Source organism: Theropithecus gelada, chromosome 4, assembly GCF_003255815.1.
Source record: "Theropithecus gelada isolate Dixy chromosome 4, Tgel_1.0, whole genome shotgun sequence".
Taxonomy (NCBI): domain Eukaryota; kingdom Metazoa; phylum Chordata; class Mammalia; order Primates; family Cercopithecidae; genus Theropithecus; species Theropithecus gelada.
Genome location: NC_037671.1, coordinates 99,662,484 through 99,687,545, shown reverse-complemented (window position 1 = coordinate 99,687,545; position 25,062 = coordinate 99,662,484). Strand labels below are relative to the sequence as shown.

Here is a 25,062-nt window from a genome sequence, read left to right as displayed (position 1 = left end):
ACCTCAATGATTCCAGGGTCTCTGTGAATATGTAGTCGTACCATTGAGCCCAAATGAGCCAAGAAAAATCTTCATCTTTCACTAATACAAAGCATCGTAATTTAACATCCTCTGTAAATATGCAATATGCACAGTTTATTTTTTTTTTAGTCTTTTTAAGAACATATCTTAGCTTTGATTAGCATTATAAGCATTAACTTGCAATGCTTCCCCTCCTTCCTTCTCGATTTTTTATTCATTTTATTTTATTTGTGAAACGGAGTTTCACTCTTTCGCCCAGGCTGGAGTGAAGTGGCGCGATCTGGGCTCACTGCAAGTGAGCAGCACCCGCCGGGTTCAAGCGATTCTCCTGCCTCAGCCTCCCTAGTAGCTGGGATTACAGGTGCCTGCCACCGCGCCCAGCTAATTTTTGTATTTTTAGTAGAGACAGGGTTTCGCCATGTTGGCCAGGCTGTTCTCAAACTCCTCAGGTGATCCATCCGCCTCGGCCTCCTGAAGTGCTAGAATTACAGGCTTGAGCCACCGCGCCCGACCTCGATTTTTAGTGCTTCAGAAAATTTAAGAGTCATTAGCGTGTCATTAGCCCTCAGTTACCTATGTAATTAATTGAATAGAGCAGTAGGGAAAGGATAATGTTTTAAATTAACTTTTTGACTCTTAAATACATTTTTTAAGAAGAAAATTTGCCATACTTCCATTTTGAAACAGTACCGTGAACATGTGACTCAAGGTACAGACTACTATGTTACCTTACAGATTATTTCTTCTTCTTGTTTGAATTTCAAATGACCGGATTTCTATTTCATGAAATAATCTTGAGAGTAAAGCAGCCTTCTGGTTTTCTAACGGATACTTTCTGGATTATGGAGAATATAAGGTCTGTCGAATTCAAGGGTGTATAACTGTTTCTCTAAATCATTTTATGTTTCTAATTCCCTAGGCCTCCCATCCACATAATAAGAAACAACTAAATCTGGTTTCTAGGTTTTCTCAGGGCAGTTTTTTTTTACTCAGCTTTGTTTTAAAACTCCCACCCTATTTTCTACCTGGAATTACCCTAAATTCATTTTACTTTCCATTGACAACAATAGTTCACTCAACTACTCTTGCTTGGTCAGTGTCTAACAGAACAAAAGTAATTTGTTGTTAGTAACCATTTCAGTGTTGAAGTCTGCAAATGGTTTTAATTTTTTTGCCAATTGAGGCAGATTTAGGTTTTGTTCTGTAACATGCATATACTTGTTATTCAAATGACTTTCCTGATTGGGAAAAAAGGATATAGCATTATAGTTGGCTTATATAGGGCACTCCCCCAGAAAAGCATCCAGTATGTGAATATGGTAAATATGATTATTTGCGTGACATATTTGTTGAAATGCTAGATCTGTAATGGGTATATGAGAATTTGTGTTAAGCTTGTTCTCCCCATCTAAGGAACTAAGGATTACTATATTCTTTACAATACAATATTCAGTATTGTGCATGTTTTTCAGTTATTGTATAGCCATCCTGTTGGGTCTTTTCAGAATTACTGGATCTTCAGCCTTTACCAATCACAGCTTTGGGATGTAAAGCTTATGAAGCCCTGTACAACTTCAGCCACTTTAACCCTGTACAGACACAAATATTTCATACACTGTATCACACGGATTGTAATGTCCTACTTGGAGCACCTACTGGATCGGGAAAGACTGTTGCAGCTGAATTAGCCATTTTCAGAGTCTTCAACAAATACCCTACTTCAAAGGTCTGTTGAAAGAATCATATACCTACATTTAATTAGAAAAGACGTTCATAATCTCTAAACTAGACAGTTATAAATATATTAGCAGGGTCCAAAGAATAGATTTGTCACTCTCAGTGAATTTCCCAGGGGACCAGATCAGTACAGATACACCGTGAAGATATCATGGGTTTGGTTACATACTACCACAATATAGTGAATGTCACAATAAAGCAAGTCACACAAATTTTTTGGATTCCCAGTTCATATAAAAATTATGTTTATACTATACCATAGCCTTTTAAGTGTGCAATAGCATGTTTAAAATATCTACATAGCTAAATTTGAAAATACTTTATTACTAAGAAATACTATCAATCATCTGAGCCTTTGGTGAGTCTTAATCTTTTTGCTAGTGAAGGGTTTTGCCTCAATGTCGATGGCTGCTGACTGATCATGGTTGTGGCTACTGAAGGTTGGAGTAGCTGTGGCCATTTCTTTAAATAAGACAACAATGAAGTTTGCCACATTGATTGACTCTTCCTTTCATGAAAACTTTTTCTGTAGCGTGTGATGCTGCCTGATAGCATTTTACCCACTATAGAATGTCTTTCAAAATGAGTCAACCCTCTCAAACCCTGCCACTGCTTTATGAACTAAGTTTATGTAATATTCTAAATCCTTATGGTAATTTCAGCAATGGTCTCAGTATCTTTGTCATCAGTAGATTCTATCGCAAGAAGCACCTTTTCTTTGCTCATCCATGGAAGCAACTCCTCATCTGTTCATTTTATCATGAGATTGTAACAATTCAGTTATATCATCAGGCTCCACTTCTAGTTCTCTTGCTGTTTCTACCACATCTGCAGTGCCTTTCTCTACTGAGGTCTTGAACCCCTTAGTCGTCCATGAAGGGTGGAATCAGCTTCTTCCTAACTCCTGTTAATGTTGGTATTTTGATCTCCTCCCAAGAATCATGCATGTTCTTAATGGCATCTAGAATTGCGAATTCTTTCCAGAAGGTTTTCAACTTATCTCTGCCCACGTCCATCAGAGGAATCACTATCTATGGTAGCTATAGTCTTATGAAACATATTTCTTAAGTAAAAAGATAGGAAAGCCAAAATTACCCCTAGATCCCTGGAGTGCAGAATAGGTCTTATGTTAGCAGGCATGAAAACAACATTCATCTCTTTGTACATCTCTGTCAAAGCTTTGGAGTGTGATTAGATGCATTGTCAATGAGCAGTCACATTTTGAAAGGAATCTTTTTTTCTAAGCAGTAGGTCTTAACAGTGGGCTTAAAATATTCAATAAACCATGCCCTTTAGTAGTAAATATGCTGTCATCCGGGCTTTGTTGTTCCATTTATAGAGCACAGACAGAGGTGATTTAGCATAATTCTTAAGGACGCTAGGGTTTTTGGAATGGTTAAATGAGCATTGGCTTCAACTTCAAGTCACCCGTTGCATTAGTCGCTAACAAGAAAGTTAGCTTATCCTTTGAAGCTTTGAAGCCAGTCATTGACTTCTCTCTACCTGTGAAAGTCCTTGATGGCATCCTCTTCCAATATTAGGCTATTTTGTGTACATTAAAACTCTGTTGTTTATTGTAGCCACCTTCCTCAATTATCTTAGCTATATTTTCCAGATAACTTGCTGCAGCTTCTGTATCAGCACTTGCTACTTCACCTGGCACTTTATAGAGGTGACTTCTTTCTTTAAACATTGTGAAACAAGCTTCAAATTTTTCTTCTGGATTGTCCTCACCACTCTCAGCCTTCACAGAATTGAAGAGAATTTGGGGCTTGCTCTAGAGTAGGCTTTATGTTATGGAAATATCGTGGTTGATTTGATCTTCTATCTATACCTCTCAAACTTTCTCCATATCAGGAATAAAACTTTCACTTTCTTATTATTCATGTGTTCAGTGAAGTAGCACTTTTCATTTCCTTCAAGAACTTGTCCTTTGCATTCAAAACTTGACTAACTCCTTGGTATTAAGAGGCCTGGCTTTTGGCCTATCTCAGCTTTCGGCATGCCCTCCTCCCTAAGCTTAATCATTTCTAGCTTTTGATTTAAAGTGAGAGACATGCAACTCTTCCTTTCACTTGAACATTTAGAGGCTATTGTAGGATTATTAATTGACCTAATTTCAATATTGTTGTGTCTTAGGGAAGAAGGAGGCCTGAGGAGAAGGAAAGAGATGGGGGAACAGCTGGTCAGTAGAGAAGTTAGAACACACACACTTATAATTAAGTTTGTCATCTTATATGGTATAGTTCATGACACTACAAAACAATTACAATAACATCAAAGATCACTGACCACAGATCACCATAACCAATATAATAATACAGAAAAAGTTAGAAATATTGGTAGAATTACCAAAATGTAACAGAGGCATGAAGTGAGCACATACTTTTGGAAAAATCAGTAGAATTGCTATTGATAGAATTGCTCAATGTGGGGTTGCCACAAAACCTCCAATTTGTAAAAAACAATATCTGCAAAGTGCAGTAAAATGAGCTATACCTGTATTAGGATAATTTGCAGCAAGAAAATTTACCTTAAACTTTGTAGTCCTCCAGTAGAATTTCTAATGTATGCAGTGGCACACACACATCCTTTCCTCATTGTTAGATTTGTACAATTCATAGATAATTTCACTGTGAGAAACCCACTTCATAGGTATAGTTAAACAATACAAAATAATTCATAATCAAATCTCTTCTATATGAAGAAAATGCTAGTGCTTTAATGAATATAGTTTGATTATACATATTAAATATAGAGTAGCTTTTATATGACTTCTGCAAATGGCCATGATATTAATTAATATTAAATAACATTACAAGTCAAGTAAGTATTGCTTTAAAGCTTTCTTGAAGCATAATTTTTAACTTTCCTAATATTTATTATTTTAATAAAAATTATGTATATTTAAGTTATACAATGTGATGTTTTGATATACATTGTCAAGTGATTACTGCCATAAGCTAATTAACATACCTATCACTTCAAATAGTTATCTTTTTTGTGGTGAGAACACATAAAATCTATTCTCTTAGCAGATTTCAAGTATATAATGCAGTACTATTAACTATGATCACGATGCTGTATATTAGGTGCCTAGAACTTATTCATTCGTCATAAATGAAACTTTATACCTGTTGACCAGTAATCTCCTCATTCCCCCTTCCTCGCCCCTGGTAACCAATATCCTACTCTTTCCTTCTATGAATCCAACTTTTAAAAATTCATGTGTAAGTGAAATTATGCAGTATTTTCCTATGTCTGGCATATTTCACTTAGCATAATGTCCCCAGGGCTCATCTATATTGTTGAAAAGGCTGATTTCATTCTTCTTTAAAGCTGAATATTTCATTGTGTGTGTGTGTATATATATATCACATATATATACATATATATATGTATATATTACAATTTCTTTATCTATCTTGAAACACTTAGATTGTTTCCATATCTGGGCTATTCTAAGTAAAGCTGCAATGAACATGGGAGTGCAGATATCTCTTTAAGATACTGATCTCATTTCCTTTGGATATATACCCAAAAGTGGGATTTCTGGATAGTTCTATGCTTAATTTTTAAAGAACCTCGAAATTGTCTTCCATAATGGCTACACAATTTACATTACCACCAATCATGTACAGTAACAGTTACCTTTTCTCCACATCCTCACCTACATGTGTTCTTTCTTTTTTGTTTTCTTTTTTTTGTTTGTTTTTTGAGGAGATGGGGTCTCGCTGTGTTGCCCAGACTGGCCTTGAACTTCTGGGCTCAAGTGATCCTCCTGCCTCAGCCTCCTGAGTAGCTGGGACTACAGGTTTGTGCCACATGCCCGGCTGTCTTTTGTCTTTTGATAATAGCCATTTTAACAGGTGTAAATGGATGTCTTATTGTGAGTTTAGTTTTCATTTCCTTGATGATTAGTTATGAAGAGCACCTTTTCATGTATCCAGTGGCCATTTGTGTGTTTTCTTTTGAAAAAAAATGTATTCAGATCTTTTGCCCACTTTTAATTGAATTATTTGGGTTTATCTGCTATCGAGTTGTGTAAGTTTCTATTTTGGATTGTAACCTTTTATCAGATACTTAGTCCCTGCTTATCCTCAGGTGATACATTCCAAAACCCTGATGGATGCCTGCAACCTGATAGTATTGAACCAAATTGAGTAGGGGGAAGGGAGAGATAAGGAGAGAATTGTTAAAGGATGCAACATTACAGCTGGGTAGAATGAATAAATTCTGGTGTTGTACATGACTGTAGAAGGACTGTAGTTAACAATAATATATAATATGGTTTAACATAGCTAGAAGAAGGATGTTGAAGGTTCCCACCACAAAGAAATGATAAATGTTTGAGATGATGGATAGGCTAATTACCCTGATCTGATCACTATACATTATATGTATCAAAACATCACTGTGTGTCCCATAAATATGTGCAATTATTATGTGTCAAGTAAAAACAAATAAAAAGTAAAAAAAGAAATGGTATAGTAGTACAGTACTATGTCCTTTATAAATATATACTTAAGAAAAATGTATTAAAATTTTAAAACCACATTTTCATTCATGTTTTTCGCCCACAAATTTAATACCTTTTACATCTTAACTAAGTGCTTATCATGTACTGTGGCCATAATTTTTGCACTTTAAGGTGCAACATCAAAATTGGCACAAATTTCTTTTTTCTTTCTTTTTTTTTTTTTTTTCTTTTTTTGAGATGAAATTTTGCTCTTGTTGCCCAGGCTGGAGTGCAATGTCCCAATCTCAGCTCACTGCAACCTCCGCCTCCTGGATTCAACTAATTCTTCTGCCTCAGCCTCCCAAGTAGCTGGGATTAAAGGCATGCACCACCACACCCAGCTAATCTTTGTATTTTTTTAGTAGAGACGGGGTTTCTCCATGTTGATCAGGCTAGTCTGAAACTCCTGACCTTAGGTGATCCACCCACCTTGACCTCCCAAAGTGCTGGGATTACAGGCCTGAGCAACTGCACCCAGCCTGGCACCAATTTGTTATGATTTCCTTCTTATGATTTCACAGATAGAATGTTCTTACCATAGATCTTAGCAGTCTCCGCGTATGATTTTTTTTTTCTTTTATTAAGTCAAGAACTTTCATCTTTTCACTTGAAACACCTTGCCTTTCTCTGGCAAATCCGAATTGCCAGCATCACTACTCTTGTGCTTTGGGGCCATGACTAAGTAATGTAAGGGTTACTTGAACAAAAGCACTGTGATACTGCCACAGTCTTTCTAGTAAACAAGACAGTTACTAAGTGACTAATGGCTGGGGAGTGGCTACAGCCTGAATACTCTGGACAAGGGGATGATTCATGTTGCAGGCTGAATTGAATGGGACAGGTGAGATTCCATCATGCTACTTGGAAGGGTACATAATTTAAAACTTATGAATTATTTCTAGAATTTTTCATTCAACATTTTTGGGCCACAGTTGACTATAAGTAATTGGAAGCATGGAAAGGGAAGGCACTAAGACAGAACTAATGTATATGGTTTGCAAATATTTTCTTTCATTTTGTCGTTTCTTTCATTTCACATTGTCTCTCTATTGATTTTATTTATTTTTTTTATTTTCTGTGTAGAAGCTTTTTAGTTTGTTGTATACCTATTTGTTTATTTTTGCTTTTGATTCCATGTCCCAAAAATCATTGCCAAGACCAACATTGAGGAGCTTTTTCCTTATGTTTTCTTGTAAGAATTTTGTCATTTTAGATCTTATGTTTAATTATTTAATCCATTGTGAGTTAATTTTTGTATATGGTATATGGCAGTAGTACTTTTACTTGTGAATATACAGTCTTCCCAACATCATTTATTGAAGAGAATATCTTTTCCTTATTGTATGTATGCTTCAGGCCCTTGTTGAAGATTAGTTGACCTTGTATGTGTGGGTTGATTTCTGGGCTCTCTTTTCTGTTCCACTGGTCTGTGTGCCCCTTTTAATATCAGGTCCATACTTCCATACTTTTATGATTACTGTAGTTTGTAATATAATTTGAAACCAGGATGTGATGCCTCTGACTGGTTTTCTTTCTTAAAATTGCTTTGGCTATTCAAGGTCTTTGTGCTTCCTTGTGAATTTTAGGATTTTTTTTTTTTTCTGTTTCTGTGAAAAATGTCATTGGAATTCTGATAAGGATTACATTTAAACTGAAGATTACTTTGGGTTGTATGACCATGTCTACAATATTAATTATTCCAGTCCGTGAACATGGGATATCTTCTCATTTATTTGTGTTTTCTTCTGTTTCTCTTCAGTGTTTTATAGTTTTCAGTGTACAGATTTTTTACATCTTTAGTTAAATTTATTCCTAAGTACTTTACTCTTTTTGATGCTATTGTAAGTGGGACTGTCTTCTTCTTGATTTGTTTTTTTTTTTGTTTTTTTTTTTGATAATTTGCTAATAGTATATATTCTACTGGTTTATATATGTTGACTTTGTGTCCTTCAACCATATTGAATTTGTTTATTAATTCTAACAGTTTTTTATGTAGTATTTAGAGTTTTCTTGTTCTTAATTTTGTGAGTAAATCACACTAAAATAGAAACATTTACAGAGATGTTGTGTTGGAATTATGGGCTAGTTTCTTCATCATTTATGATTTCAGAAATGTTTTAACATCCCCTTGTAGTGTTTCCTAATTAGTGGCTTTTCTTCCATACTTAACCCTAAGTTTTCCTACTTTTCAGTCTCTCTAATATGTGGTTATTGATCTCTAGAGACATGTTAATGTAACAGTAGAGCTCTACTCTAAATTAGAAACATAAAGGGAATAAATTTTGTATAGGTTTGGATTACTATAGACCAGCTTTTATTTATTTTTTTGAAACCTAAAGTGTACTAGTAGCATCTTCATAAAATCTGCATTAAAATTTAAACAATAGTTTATTTCTCTTCAAAGCTTCAACATCAGTACATTTATTCATGAGTTACATACAACTCAAATAAATATTAATCATAATAATAGAAAAAAACATTATTTTCATCAGAACCCTAATTTTCTCTATAATGTATTATAATTTTTTTATTTGTTTTTATTATGTAGAATATAATTTCATAGTAAAATGCCTAAGGAAAATACCTCTGATACTTTTTTAAAAGTAATTTAAATTCATCTATGTTAATATTTTTTATGAATGGAATGTTTGTGATGTGTTACATTTCTGTCTTATTTTGGATAAATGTAGTTTAAGTTAATGACTTTTTCCCATTGATTTAAAAATTTGGGTATTCAGAATTGAAAGATATGTTTTAAAACCACACTGTCATATTTTGACAAATTTTTTGGAGTTTACTTTTATTTGAAAATGCTATCACTATTTTCATAAGAGTATTTTTGGCTATTCTCCCCTTTTTAGGCGGTATATATTGCACCCCTAAAAGCCCTAGTACGTGAAAGAATGGATGATTGGAAAGTTAGAATAGAAGAAAAACTTGGTAAAAAGTAAGTTCTTACTTTCACTCAAAAGATATGCTTTGAATTGACTAAAAGGACCAGGAAATAAGAGTTAAATAAAACTGTTGAATGGTTTTACAGTGATTTTCATAGTCTTTTATTTAACTGCTGAATGGCTTTGCAATGATTTTCATAGTCTTTTATTTTAAGATATGTACCTACTATTAAAATATCAATATTCTCATTGTTTTAAGATTGAAGATGAAATCTATGTGAGTAATTTTATTTGGCAGGATAACTTTTTCAAAATATTTTCATTCTAAAACAAAACAAAAATAAGTTCTGTGTCTCTGTTTTTTTTCATATTATGCAGAGTAGCTTCCAGAAACTGCTTGGAAGGCATTTTGCATGTAAATTATTTAAGAAAAAGCAGAAGTTCTTTGAAAAACATGATGTGGGGGTTTTTTCATTAATAATTTAATATACTACAGGGTTATTCATTGCAGTATTATTTTTAATAGCAAAAGATTACAGAGAAATGAATTTCCAATAGAGTATCAGTAAGTAAATTATAGTACATCACACAATATAAAATATTATATTACTCTGTAGGAAAAAAAAAAACTAAATGAGTTATTTTTATGTGGAAAGAATGATCTCCAAAGATAATGTAAAACAAAAAAAAAATTAAAGTATCTTAGCTTATGTTTTTGCAAAATGATAAAGAATATGAATATGTGGTTCTTTTCAGAATGAGAACTAGCTATCCATATGATAGGGATGTTATGGAGACTATTCCCTATATTCTTTGAACCATGTGAATATATTCCATATTCAAAATAGCATATAAAATATAAATCTTTAAAATAAATGAGAATAAGTAAATACTCTGTGAACATTATGCTCAGAGGAACCAATTTTGCCCTTTTTCTTATTTTCCAAGTCTTAACACAGATAGAAATTATATTAGACTGGGTGTGGTGACTCACGCCTGTAACTTTGGCACTGTGGGAGGCTAAGGCGGGTGATCATCTGAGGAAAGGAGTTGGAGACTAGCCTGGCCAACATAGTGAAATCCCATCTTTACTAAAAATAAAAAAGGAGCTGTGCATGGTGGTGCATGCCTGTAATCCCAGCTACTTGGAGACAGGAGAATCACTTGAACCCGGGAGGTAGAGGTTTCTGTGAGCTGAGATCAAGCCGCTATACTCTAGCCTGGGTGACAAAATGAGACTCTGTCTCAAAAAAAAAAAAAAAAAAAAGAAAAGAAATTATTTTAGTAATTACTTAATATTTGGTGTTAGCCTAGAGCTAATCCTGTGTAATTAGGAATTCTTAGGTAATTCCTCTAGATCTACATAGGTTTTACTTTTCCTTTTCTCTCACTATATGACTGTGATCTGCTTAGAATGAGTTGGTACATATTTGCTCTGACTTACCTTGTTTTCACCCTAATACGTTTCATTTTGGCTATAAAATCTATAGAAAATTCCAATCTAAGGAAAGAAATGAGCTTGCACACAATCTAAATTACACATAATTTTAATTAAATTTACACATAATCCTAAATATTCTTAATGAATGCCTTTTTTGTCTCCATAAAGTAACACTTTCCTTCATTACAAAAAAATTTATTCCAACATAGGGACAAGGGACTTCATAAAATCACCTAGGATGGAGTTTCTATAAACATAATTAAAGCAAAGTTACATATCCTTGCACATCTGTATAAAAGTTAGATATGTCAGTGATTGGAATTTATATGACCTTCATTTTATGGCAAGAAATTTTCTTAGAGTTCTTAAGAAATGTACATTTTGGACTCAACTTGGAAAATTTCAAAAATCAAAGGTAGATAAAGTAATTTTAAGCCTTATAAAATTTTATTTTAAAAGAGATAGATTTTTGCATTTAGAAGGTCGTTTGTTACCTGAAAATGTTCTGGGATCATTTTTATATTTGCCTCCAGAGTTATTGAACTAACAGGGGATGTGACTCCTGATATGAAATCCATTGCCAAGGCTGACCTTATCGTCACTACGCCAGAGAAGTGGGATGGAGTCAGCAGAAGCTGGCAAAATAGGAGCTATGTTCAGCAAGTCACTATTCTTATCATAGATGAGATCCATCTGCTTGGTAGGTACCACTGTATCTAAAGCCAGTTTACAAACTTTAACTTTCTAAAATATTAATTATTAGTATTATTTTTAATTTGCATGTAATAATCATCATATTTATGGGGTACAATGCAATTTTTTATATATGTATATAATGTAGAATTATTAAATCAAACTAATTAACATATCTATCACCTTATGTATAAATTGTGGTGAAACATAAAAAATTTTCTCTTAGTGTATTAATCTGTTCTCACATTGCCATGAAGCAATACCTGAGACTGGGTAATTTATTTTTAAAAAGAGGTTTAATTGACTCAAGATTCTACAGGGTGTATAGTAAACGTAGTAGCTCCTGCTTCTGGGGAGGCCTCAGGAAGCTTTCAGTCATGACTGAAGGTAAAGCACCAGAGAGCTTCTTACATGGCAAGAGCAGGAACAAGAGAGCAAGGTAATGGGGGAGATGCTACACACTTTTAAACAACCAGATCTCGTGAGAATTCATTCACTGTCATGAGAATAGCACCAAGAGGATGGTGCTAAGCCATTTAGGAGAAACCACCCCCATGATCCTATCACATCCAACCAAGCCCCACCTCCAACATTGGAGATTACAGTTCAACATGCAATTAGCAATTTTGCAATTTAGCAATTTTGAAATATACAATATATTATTATTAACTGTTGTCACATTGCTGTACAATTGATCTGACAAACTTATTTCTCCTGTCTAACTGAAACATTGTACCCTTTGATCACCATCTCTCTGTTCCCTTCTCTTGTGACTCTAACCCATGCCCCTAGACTCTGGTAACTACGTTTCTTCTCTTTACTGCCATGAGGTCAGTTTTTTTTAATTCAACATCTAAGTGACATCATGCACTGGGAGTGGGATTGCTGAATCCTTTGGTAGTTCTATCTTTAGTTTTCCTTTTTTTTTTTTTTTTTTGAGGAAGCTACAAACTTTTCCTTTTGTGGTTGCAGTGGCCAACACAGACTTGTTAAATGATTAACATTGATTTTTCCCTATTTTCTAGGGGAGGAAAGAGGCCCTGTTCTAGAGGTCATTGTATCTCGAACAAATTTTATCTCATCACACACAGAAAAGCCTGTTAGAATAGTTGGACTGTCTACTGCATTAGCTAATGCCAGAGACCTTGCTGACTGGCTCAATATTAAGCAGGTATGTAGAAGATTGATAAATTATACATTTATTTAGTAGTGTGACTTTGATGATTCCTTTAAAGCAATATAATAACATTATAAAATTCAATCTAAAAATTGAAAATGGTTTCTCTCTCGTATTTACTCTAGATGGGCTTGTTTAACTTCCGACCATCAGTACGCCCAGTTCCACTGGAAGTTCACATTCAGGGCTTTCCAGGTCAACATTACTGTCCTCGTATGGCTAGTATGAACAAGCCTGCATTTCAGGGTAAGCTTCAGATTCTTGGAATAAAATAGTAACCATTGTTTATGGTAGCTATCAAATGTCTTCTAATTGGTGTTGGTTTCTTTGAAAGGATAATACTGGTCCAGCTTCTACAAATATCTCAAACAGTTTGTGTCAAATGTTAAGGAATACAAATGTATGTTAAATTACCTATTGAAAATTGGAGAGATTTCACAAATGGTAATGACTTTGTAGAAGAATAAAAGTATGTAATTTTAAAAGTTATCAGAGTTTTCTTAATATTAATCAAAGTGTTTTTATGATAGTAGCTTGAACATATGAGAAATGGAAGCTACAAGTCAAAAGCATCTCATAATCATTTTTATGAGAAATCATAAAACTTAGAAATTTCAGTACTTTAGTACAGTGCTTCTGTTTTTAGTTTTTCCTCTTCTAACAAATTAGGCAAGCAAACAGGAAAGATTTAAGAATAGCACTCCGATTTTATTGAAACATGTTTTATTTAGGCTGCATAAAGAATATTTATTATATCAATTAAAAATAACCTCAAAAATAAATTCTCAAATGTGAACTGCTGTTGATTGTGTGGTGACAGTTGTGAGGTGACTTTTTAGCTGCTGTAATTAGCCTTATGACAGAAGCAAAGTATTGATTGTGAACTAGAGACCAATTTTGGCAGTTCAGATTATTTACACCTCCACAGAAGCATTGTACAAAATCACTAATGAACAATAAATCTGCCATGAGCTGTTCAGCCACACCTGTTCTTTCAGCAGCAAAAATCCATTAAATGTTGAGGCTTAAAGAAAGACAGAGATCCATTTATATTTATGTGTCCAAATGATACCAATACTGTACTAATATGTGTATTTTAAATGGTGTATCTCTAATATGATTTATCAAACTTTATCATTTACATTGGATAACATTCTGATAAATAATAAAAATAATGAGAAATAAGATAAATGAGTTTATTTTTCATAATATATATTGTTGAAATTGCATATATCTATATGGAATGACTGCATACCGTTGATGGAAAGGAAGTGTTTGTGTTGTATAAATCAATAGTAAATAACTAAAATACTTATACTTCCGTAGATATGGTATCTGCACAGCAGCTATACTTATGTACTATTTATTATACCTGTAGTGATTACTATATTTCTTTGAGTTTAGAAATATGATTGTGTGATAGCTTTATTTCTCATAGTTAGAATGTAAATAAAGTCAAGGTCATGTCAACATTTCCATTACAAACCTTGTTTCCCAGCCCATAAAAAGAAATTCTGCAGCTCACATTTCAAACAAGAAATTACAAAGCAGTTGAACTTTTTATATAAAATTTTTACATGTCTCTGACTGTTTTAAGAGAGTTGTGTAGACATAAATATATATTCTACTCGTGGCATCTTATCAGCTTTTTGGAGCCTATGTAAAGCAAAAAAAAAAAAAAAAAAAAACACCTCATTTCAATATAAGCCAAGTGATTTATGTGGCTCTTTAATTATTTTTAAAGATTTGATGTACAAAATTGCCTTCAGTCTTGTTACTCTGGTTTGTGTTGACCAGAGTCATCTCATCTTCTTTGTGTTGACTACCATGTCCCATTACTCAGATACTCATTCAGGCATAGTATTCTCTTCAGCCCCCTTCTACATTCTCTTGTCTGCCCTTCTCACACATATGCTTTTAGAAAAACAGAGGGAAAACTTTCTTCTGATTTATCTCTTAACCTGTTTACTGGTACAAACTCTCCTAATTTTTCTATCACTGATAACAAAAATAAAAGGTACTTTTTGTGGTCTTTTTAGACATTTTCCATCACCTGGCAGGACTTGATTTTCTCACCAGACCCCAGGACCAGTTAACTCTGTAATATCACTGCTTAGGCAATACAAATAGCTAAGAAACACAACTTAGCACAGAAAACTCAATCTAAGATTCAGTGTCTATGTATAGCTCTTAATGGAGAGTCTCAATCTTTAAGTTTCTCCTTCCTTGGCAGCTCAGAATAGAACTTTGACCCAGCATAATTAAATCTTTTCTGAGGCAATATACTCTCTAGGTAGGGCCATCAACTTTTCTTTTCCTATTAATCTGTCTAATATGCTGCCAGATCCGTGTAGTGCCTGCAATAATGCCAGATTTCATGCCTAAATTGTTTCCATCATTAGTTTTCATGTATCCATTTGATATCCTACTGAAATTCATATTCTGGGGTTAAGTAGCTTTCCATTTTATTTCCCACAACTTTTCAACAGCAATTAGAAGCCACTCTCCCGCCAAACCCGTTTTGATATTTGTCTCATCAAGACGTCAAACTCGTCTTACTGCTTTGGAATTGATCGCCTTCCTGGCTACTGAAGAAGATCCAAAGCAGTGGTTAAACATGGATGAAAGAGAGGTAAGCACCATCTTTTATCTTCTACTACTTATACGTTTCAGGTTATATTGTATTAGAATGAACATTATGTATGTAATTATATTATAGGGAAAGAATAAATCCTTAATACCGCCACCTTACCACACTATTAATATTCTGATATAGTTTGTTCTAGTATAGTCCCACTTAATATTTATTTCGTATATTTGTATTTATATATTTTTCCTTTAACATTATCACCTATGTATGTTGTAACATTCAACCATTTTCATATTCTTTGCGTATTCACTGCCCTCACTGAAGTTAAAATCAATTTTGCAAAGTTTGGGTTTTTAAAAATATATAATAATCTTTTTTTAATTTTAGGAAGCACTAACATATAAAAATTTAAAAACTGCTTTATCGTTTCCCTAAGTAATAACCACCAGTAAAATTTTAAATTATAATTTTTGTGTCTATGCAGTTATATTCCATTATGCAACTATTTCATAGTGGTTTTGTCCTGTAAGTTAATAACCATTCATCTTTATTATTGTAGATTTTTCTCTGTTTAAAATTGTATTCTCAGTATAGAGTTCTAAAAATAAAATTAGTGGGTCAAATGATGTGAATATTTTTACAGCTTTTTCAGTTACACTGCTAATTACTTTCCAAAAGAACTGTACTTATTGGCGTCATCACCACTGATGTATGAGTTATCAGAAGTATATGAGAATAACAGTTTTATTGCATCCTCATTTGTTGCAACTTATTGATATATTATAGATAAAATATTATCTTAATGTATGCCTTGATTTTTGTATGGTTGAACTTTTTTTTTCATATATTTACTAGTTGTCTTCTTTTTTCCTTATTGCCTCTTCATTTCTTTGGTCTTTCATCTATTCCAGTACAGCACTTATTTTGTAGATTTGTGTGAGAGATTTGCCAAATTTAGAAAAATATATACATATATAAAATTTTATACATTACTTTTCTCCGTATATATGTATTTCTATACATATATACATATTAATCTTTTGCCTGCTGTATTAGGTAACTTTGCTAGTTTATTGCTTGTCTTCTTATCATGGTGTCTTTTTACGAATAGAAGACTTTGCATTTTATGTAATCCAGTTTGTTAGTATGGTCCTTTGTGATTCTTTGTACAACATCTAAATATAGATATTCCTCCTCCTCTCTATAGATTTAATATATAGTGATTGTTCTTTCTTACACTTTTCCAGTTTTGAAAAATATTTTCCTAAGTGGAGTTACAATGAAAACAGATGAAATCAGTAGCATAATTGTTGAGTTGTGATCTCGCCACCTACCCTCTTCCGTGTTCCCACTTTGTAATCTCATGCAGGCTAAAGAAGAGCAGTGCTCTTCAGCATCAGTAAAAAACAATGTTCCGAACCCACTGGTGTCCAGGATTAACAGTTTGCATATTTCTCCCCTTCTACTTCTCATGACTCATTTAGAGTTAGTAGGACCGTTGGATAGTACTCTATATCTTACACTATTGTGTAATGGTTAACTGATATTTCAGAATGGTTTTGCTTAGTTCCATAGATGACCTTATTCACTAACAGACTCATAAATTAGCTTAATATGCGGACTATCAAATGACTGCTTGAAGTAGAGTAATAGCGATCATTTTATCTTTTAAATTTTATCTTTATTTACTTAATGTTACTTGTATGGATATACCAGATATTTAAGAAACTAATTTATGTTCAAAATAATGTTGTTAAAAGATTTTTTTATCCTGTATTGTTTAATTGATATCTGAATAATCATCCTATTGTGTCTAAGGCAGTGTCATAACTTAGAAGACAAATGATGAAAAATAGATGTACAAAATATTGATGACTCTGTTTATATGCAGTATCTCTCTAGGCTTAATTTTATTTTATATGTTATCCTAAAAGTCTTCCAAATGGACAGTTTTCTTTGAAGTCAAGATACAATGTACAAACCTACTAAACACACTTTGGGATGTTTGCTTAAAGTATATAGACATTGTGCATTTAGCACATATGTGACTCACATTAACTTCAAATGTGAACCTCATGTGCTAATATCAGGTATAGTACATCCACTGTGTTTCTTTTTTTTCTTTTATTTTAATGTATGAGACCTAAAGAATTGTAGATAGCTCAGACATTGTGTAGAATTACTTCTCTGTTTCATTTTTTTTTTTTTGATCAGCAGAAAACTATCAAGAAGGCTAGGTAGAAACTATAGAATATACTCTCGTGGTTTCTACTGTTGTAGATTTTCACTGCTAAAACAGAACACTTAGAAAACATTTTGTATGTGTGTAAAATGTTTATTATAAATTTACTGTATTTATTAACAAATATTTGTTATAACTGTATTATTTTTATATTTTTTTCTTCAACTTTTAAGTTCTGGGCGGGGTATATAAACAGGATATGCAGGTTTGTTACATAGGTATATTAATCCGTTTTCATACTGCTATAAAGAACTACCCGAGACTGGGTAATTTATAAAGGAAAGAGGTTTAATTGACTCACAGTTCAGCCTGGCTGGGGGAGTTCAGGAAACTTACAATCATGGTGGAAGGGGAAGGGGAAGCAAGACCCCTACCTCGCAAGGCAGCAGGTAGTGGAAGTGCTGAGCGAAAGGGAAGAGCCCTTGTAAAACCATCAGATCTTGTGAGAACTCACTCACTATCACAAGAACAGCATGGGGGAAACGGCCCCCATGATTCAATTACTTCCACCTGGTCTCTGCCTTGACATGTGGGGATTATGGGGATTACAGTTAAAGATGAGATTTGGGTGAGGGTCACAAAGCCCAACCATATCAATAAGTAAACTTGTGCCAGGATGGTTTGCTTCACAGATCAACCCATCACCTAGGTATTAAGCCCAGCATCCGTTAGCTATTCTTCCTGATATTCTCCCTCCCACCATCCCCAAGAGGCCCCAGTGTATGTTGTTCCCTCCATGTGGCCATGTGTTCTCATTGTTCAGCTCCCACTTATAAGTGAGAACATGGGGTGTTTGGTTTCCTGTTCCTGCATTAGTTTGCTGAGAATAACAGCTTCCACCTCCATCCATGCCCCTGCAAAGGACATGATCTCATTTCTTTTCATGGCTGCATGGTATTCCATGGTGTATATGTACCACATTTTCTTTATCCAGTCTATCACTGATGGGCATTTGGGTTGATTCCGTGTCTTTGCTATTGTGAATAGTGCTACAGTGAACATACATGTGCACGTATCTTTATAATAGAATGATTTCTGTTCCTTTGGGTATATGCCCAGTAATGGGATTTCTGGGTCAGATGGTATTTCTGCCTCTAGATCCTTGAGGAATTACCACACTGTCTTTCACAATGGTCGAACTAATTTACACTCCCACCAACAGTGTAAAAGTGTCACTTTTTCCCCACAACCTTGCCTGCATCTATTATTTCTGGACTTTTTCATAACTGCCATTCTGACTGATGTGAGATGGTACCTCACTATGGTTTTGATTTGCATTTCTCTAATGATCAGTGATGCTGAGCCTTTTTTCTTATGTTTGTTGGCCACATGAATGTCTTCTTTTGAGAAGTATCTGTTCATATCCTTTGCCCACTTTTTAATGGGGTTTCTTTTTTCTTGTAAATTTGTTTAAGTTCCTTGTAGATTCTGCAAATTAAATTTGTTAGTTTTATTATTGTATTTATTAACATAAATATTTGTTATAAATGTACTGTTTATTTAAATGTAGTATAAAATAGGACAGCTAGAAATATTATGTCATTTCCAGATATTTTGTTTCACCACGTCCATCTCAAGAATAAGGCAAACTATGGTTTGTTTTACTACTGACTCTAAAAGCAATCACCTTTAAAATGAAAATTTCAGAGGGTTTACAATTGATTACTATGTAAATTCAATGTGATTTTACTGAAGCATACTATAAAGCAGGTGTTTTAGTTGTTGAACCCCTAAATAATTAGCCCTAAATAATAATAGGAAAACTTTTTAACATTTTAATCTTTGTGTGGGTTACTTTCTCTAATATTCTGGGCTGGAGGCTTAATGGTTGCTTCCATTGCTGCTCCTTGTGTAGTGTTAAATTGATGTTCTGTGGCAGGACATGGGTAATTGGTTAAGACTCCAGTGTTGACAACTTGAGCATTCAGAGGAAGCACAGCAACAGTTATCCTGGCAACTATGAAGCAGTGTGTCTGGCATAGAACAGCATTCAAATTATTCTGCTGTTGAATGACCTTAAGTCAGGAACTGTCTATAGATATTTGGGCTTGGGGGCATGGAGAATAAAGAAAGCTAGGGTAAATCACAAGAGGCTAGAGAGAGAATATGACTAAGAAGAGTATATATGTTCTCATTAATATATTGGCAAAAGCAAGAAGAGTTATTCATCTATCTTCTTAATCCAGTATAGTTTCAAAGCATTAGGAAGCAGAAAGACACCTTCAAGTGTATTATTGATGTAAAATTATACTGCGTCAGGAAACCCCAAAGGAAATACTTTTCCATATTGTCATTAGGAATCCTTATTGCAGTGGTTTCAAAAATTTGTGGATATATGCTACCATGTGACCTGGATTCTACTACTTCTGCCACTAACCTCAAACTATTATTGGGTCTTTGCATCACTCTCTCAAGCTTCAAGTCAAGACAGAAAGAGTTGAATGCCTGAGTTTCCATCTTTGACATGCAGCAGAAAAAAGGAATCTCCTCCTTTGGCTTTTGTTATAGGAGGTGACATTCAGATACTGGCTGCCCAAAAACAACAAAGGTCCACTATGGCCCTTTCACTCCACAATCTCATACATACACTATTTTCCCTATACCTACACTTAATTTAAATAATTTTTTCTGGCAATGCAAGTCTCTTTCATTTAACCCAAATCCACTCATCCCTCTCCAAGGAAAGACAACTGAAAATTTCATCAGCTCCATTTAGCACTTAGTCCTGGATCTCTTGCTTATATCTAGCCACCTTCTAGTTATTTTGCAAGCCCATCTCAATATTCTCTAGTCAGTGGACTAGAGTATAAAGTTACAACTAACCATGCCGTATTCAACAGTAAAAGAGGATAGAAAGAGGAAAGAGAAACAAAATTAGTTAAAATATATTAGTTAAAAGATGTTGATATGTAAGACAGAAGGGAAAAAGATTAGAGACCACTGTGTATTTCTGCAACTAGTCAGGGGGCCAAATAGATATTTATGATTCGTTTTCTCTACCATACATCATCTGTACATTTTTTCTTCAACCAGTCACTAAGCTAATCAAGGCTGTATATCCAGTGGAGTGACCAAAAGCATACATTCCTGATAGATTGAAAATTGCAAATTTATATATGTTTAATATATAGAATTGTGAAATCTTTTAATTTTTCAAATGGATACCGTAGTGTCAGATTTATTTACTGTCTATCCAAATTTCTCTCCCCTTATTATAAAACAATAGCCCAATTTCTTCATCAGTATCAGTTTCCCAGACTATACTGAGACCAGATTTTGTTTGTTCATCCAAGAACCTGAGAGCCTGAAGTAGTCATATGACTGTTTCAATTTCCAAGTAAACTGTTAATCCTTTGGATAATAAGCCCCCAAACTAGCAAAGCTAGAGTTGTAGGGAAGAGAAGCAAAAGTTTTCAAGTGGTTTCTTACCTAAGATTTCAAAAGACATCCATACACCTTGAGTACTTGGTTCCTGGAACCGTATATTCTGGCAGTAGAACAAATAGCATCATTGATGATTACAAGTTCAGAGGCTACACCTCATCCTACAGGATAGTACCCCAACATTTCCCGGGTATTCCCTCCCAGCTGCCATTCTGAATCTTTAATCTATAAAATCAGCTCTTTCTATTAGTGAGAACATAATAAGACCAGTGCATTCAATGGCATCATCCTATTGTCTTACCTTTTCCTTTGTGAAGTGAGTTCCTCAGTCAGAAACATTATTATACAGGGTATTGTCATATGTATAAGGCATTCAGTAATTCTACCCTTGAGGCTACTGGCAGAACCATGTTTGGTAGGAAAAGAGAATTAAAATCCAAAGTAAGTACCTGTTCTTACAGAGATGAATACGTGTCTCCTCAGTGATAGAGAAGGTCCAGTATAATCTTCTCACCACCAGATAACTGTCTGGTGCTAGGGGTAAGATATCTTATTATAGGCCCAGTGTTTCTACTGGTGACATGTTAGGCACTGAGCAGTGGCAATAGCTGGGCCTTCATGAGGAAAAGGAAGTTTGTGTTTCACCCATGCATAATTTTCATCTCTTTCACTTTGGCCATTGAGTACATGAACCTATTGCATAAAACTGTGGCCTAGGAAGGAGGCTGTCCGATATCCTAAGAGGTGGTTATTTTGCCCATTTGATCATTACCAGCATATTGCACAATGCTCTTAACTTTTTGTCATGAATCTTCATGAAATACAGGTAGCCTTTTATTCTGGCACTGTTCTAAGAGTTCATCCACCTAAAACTTCTGCCTTTCTTGTCCTCCAGTAATACTCTTGCTAAGCTCCTTACTATCTGGCTAATCCAGTTAACTTCAGGACAAAATGTGAATCATCTACTTGCATCATCTCTACTTTCCAGTAAAGTGACAGTGAAATACTCAGTTTATGATCAACAGCTTTCATTGCAAAATCAACTGGTATCACATAGTCGGGCACTTAGTCTTCTTTCGCTTCCTACTTCCCCAAAATATCCATAAAAATAGCAGTCCTCTAATTCGAAGCCGTAGACAGCCCTTCCCAGAATTTATATTCATTTTTTTAAAAAGAAGTTCGATTTTGGACATGTTAGTTTGCATATCCAAGACTTTCAAGTGGAGATTTAAAGGCAATTAGATACAAGTCTGTGAAACCCATAGAAACTGTGAAATGAACATATGAACATGGATGTATCAGCGTGGAGGCAACTCTTAAACCCAGGTGAGCACATGAGACTCTCAGACATAGTGTGGAGAAACAGAGGGCAGGCCCTGAGGGAGTCTCTTAGTGTGAGCTGAGATAGAAAATGAGGAACTGGCACAGGTCACCGAGAATGTGATGCCAGTATGGTAAGACAGTGTCCTAAAACACTGTAGAAGAGTAGGTTCTGTGAAGGAAGGAGTGCTTGGCTATATCAAATGTGAATGAGAGTTGAGTGGAGGAGAGCAGAGAAACACCCATGGGGTTTATCATTTGAAGGTCCTGGATGAACTTGGCAGTCAGTGACATGTGAACAGAAGCAGTTTGGAATGGACTGAGGAGCAAATGAGGGGGGCAAGGAGGTGAAAATGGAAGCAAATAGTGTATACAACTTCTAGAAGTTTTACTGTGTAATTTAATTAATATTATAATTTAACATCTAGCAAATATGATCTGTCAGCTTCCACCCAATATTCTGCAGTCTGGTCCCGTATTTCAAGGAAAACAGTGCTATGATCTGGATAGTTGCCAACCAGCACTAACAGATGAAAGAACAGAGGGAAGGCCTTTTCTTTCTGAGTGAGTCTGTGGATTGAAAGCTCAGAATACTGGGCCAGGCGTGGAGGCTCACGCCTGTAATCCCAGCACTTTGGGAGGCCAAGGCAGGCAGATCACTTGAGGTCAGGAGTTCAAGGCCAGCCTGGCCAACATGGTGAAACCCCATCTCTACTAAAAAAAATACAAAAATTAGCTGAGCATGGTGGCATATGCCTGTAATCCCAGCTACCTGGGAGGCCGAAGCACGAGAATCGTTTGAACCCAGGAGGCAGAGATAGCAGTGAGCCAAGAACGCGCCACTGCACTCCAGGTTGGGTGACAGAGCAAGACTGTCTCAACAACAACAACAACGAAAACAACAACAACAACAACAACAAAAACCACACAACAAAAAAAGCTCAGAATACTGCCCTAAGATGAGATTCCTTTTCTGGGGTGGGAAAGCAGGATGCTGGCTGAAGATCAGACTTCATTCTTTAGTATTGCTTACATTATTTCCCTTAACTCCTCTGTGTATCTTGCCAGTTAACAGCAGGGCTGCCCCTTTCTTCTGCCACACTGTTAATAAGATCCAGTTAGCTAAAAGAAGAATACAGCAAAGAGAACTCGCTATTCACTTTTGTCCTTACAAGTAGAAATGAATTAGGATTCTGCAAGGCCTTTTGCCATGAATGTTTTAAGTTGTGCTGTAAAGTCTACAACATCATCCAAAGGTAGGTGGGGGGAAAAAGTCTGAAACAGGAAAGGTAAGAGCTTTCTGACTGGAGCAAACCATGGAAAAAAATCCAGGTAGAGGTAATATGAAAATTAGAAGGGTATGGGAGATAACAGTTCCCTGGAACAAGGAACAGCAGTATAGTTAATCCTTGTTAATTCAAATTAATTGGCTAGAAGACTCTTCTAAATTATACAGAACATTATTTTTTTAATGTGCCAATTATAATATTGCACGATGCTTTAAAGTGAATTTATGAAAACTGTAATGCAGGTGCATAGGAAGAACACTTTCATGAAAAGTGAGATTGATAGTGTTTTCACAGCTTAATACTAAAGTGTTTTTAGATACTAGAGCAGTTTATCATTTTAAGCTAAACATAATCCACCTAATCTCATTACAAGTAAAATATTAGTAGACCTACAGAGATGAACTATAGTTTTGCTTTACTCAAAATTATCCTAAGTTCAGATTTGGTGGGAATTCTACTAATTACATTTTACTACAGTTTTCTTTGATTAATTTGCCTGTTCATTCAACATATAGATATTGGCCTCTTCTTTTGTTAGGTAAGAAGTTAGTACTAGACGTTGAAGATGGATTTTGAAATTGTTTTAAATCAGAAATTAAGTTGAATTTAATGCAGGGTAACAACATTATTTCTAACTCAAAGGACCTGTTTTTTATAGAACTAAAATAAATTTAGCTCATGGTACAAAATTCCCACCCCAAGTGCTTTCTGTTTTATCAAGCCTCATACCTCTAAATGATTGACCAGTAAAAAAACTATTAAGGTGAGAATATGAAGTGTCAAGCAAGCATTATCTGCAGATTTGCTGAGCATTGGATGTTTGAAACCAGTTGGGCCTTGTGAAATATTTCTGCAATTTGGAGCAGCTAGTCAGTATCCTTGAGTTACAGTATACGAGGCTGTTCTATTTTATTTTGCCTTAGTTGGTAGCATGCATATCCTATTGAAGAAAGAGGCAAAATATATCAATTATCACTAAGCATAATAGTAGTTTACTTTTACTAAACTAAGTATTAAGTGATGTCTTTATATAGAGCACTTTAGAATTCATTAAAGTTTATATTATCACATTTTATCATGAATTCTCAAAGGGTAGTTTTTATTATCCCAGTTTTATAGATGCAAAAACTGAAATTAGAAGGATTAAGTGATTGTCCAGATCACTTGCCACAAGCAAGCAAGTGGCAGCTTAGGAACTCAGAACAGTGTAGCTGACCTAGAGTCTGTGTTATTTTAATCTGCCATACAGTAATTGGAATCAGTGACAACAATATCAAATAGAAAAGATGGAAAAGTCATGGTGGGGGTGGGGGTAATTTGATGGGGACAAAAGTGCAATAAAAATAAAGAAAAACCAGTAGCTGGGCTGGGCACAGTGGCTTATGCCTGTAATCCCAGCACTTCAGGAGGCTGAGGTAGGTGGATCACCTGAGGTCAGGATTTCAAGACAAGCCTGGCCTGGGTGTGATAGCACGCACCTGTAGTCCCAGCTACTCGAGAGGCTGAGGCAGGAGGATCACCTGAGCCCGGGAGGCAGAGGTTGCAGTGAGCCAAGATCATGCCACTGCACTCCAACCTGGACGACAGAAGGAGACTATCTCAAAATTTTTTTTTAGAAAAAAGGAAAAAAAAAAAAAAGAAAAATCATAGCTGAAATAACAAACAAGAGCAACCAACAGGAGCTGTGGCATTCTCAATCATGAGGTAGTTGAAAAAGGTAATATTTTAGTTTAAAAAAGAAAATAATTTTAGATA

The 25,062-nt window shown here is 34.8% G+C and overlaps 1 protein-coding gene across 1 annotated transcript in view; it reads left to right on the top strand.

Annotated features, from left to right (window-relative positions):
• Nucleotides 1-25,062, top strand: part of ASCC3 (activating signal cointegrator 1 complex subunit 3) — a 392,325-nt gene that overhangs the window by 263,219 nt on the left and 104,044 nt on the right. Inside the window, exons 25-30 of the mRNA XM_025383070.1 lie at nt 1,527-1,747; nt 9,139-9,224; nt 11,146-11,312; nt 12,331-12,476; nt 12,608-12,728; nt 14,972-15,114. Coding sequence (XP_025238855.1) covers nt 1,527-1,747; nt 9,139-9,224; nt 11,146-11,312; nt 12,331-12,476; nt 12,608-12,728; nt 14,972-15,114 — 884 coding nt within the window. The remainder of the gene's footprint in view (nt 1-1,526; nt 1,748-9,138; nt 9,225-11,145; nt 11,313-12,330; nt 12,477-12,607; nt 12,729-14,971; nt 15,115-25,062) is intronic.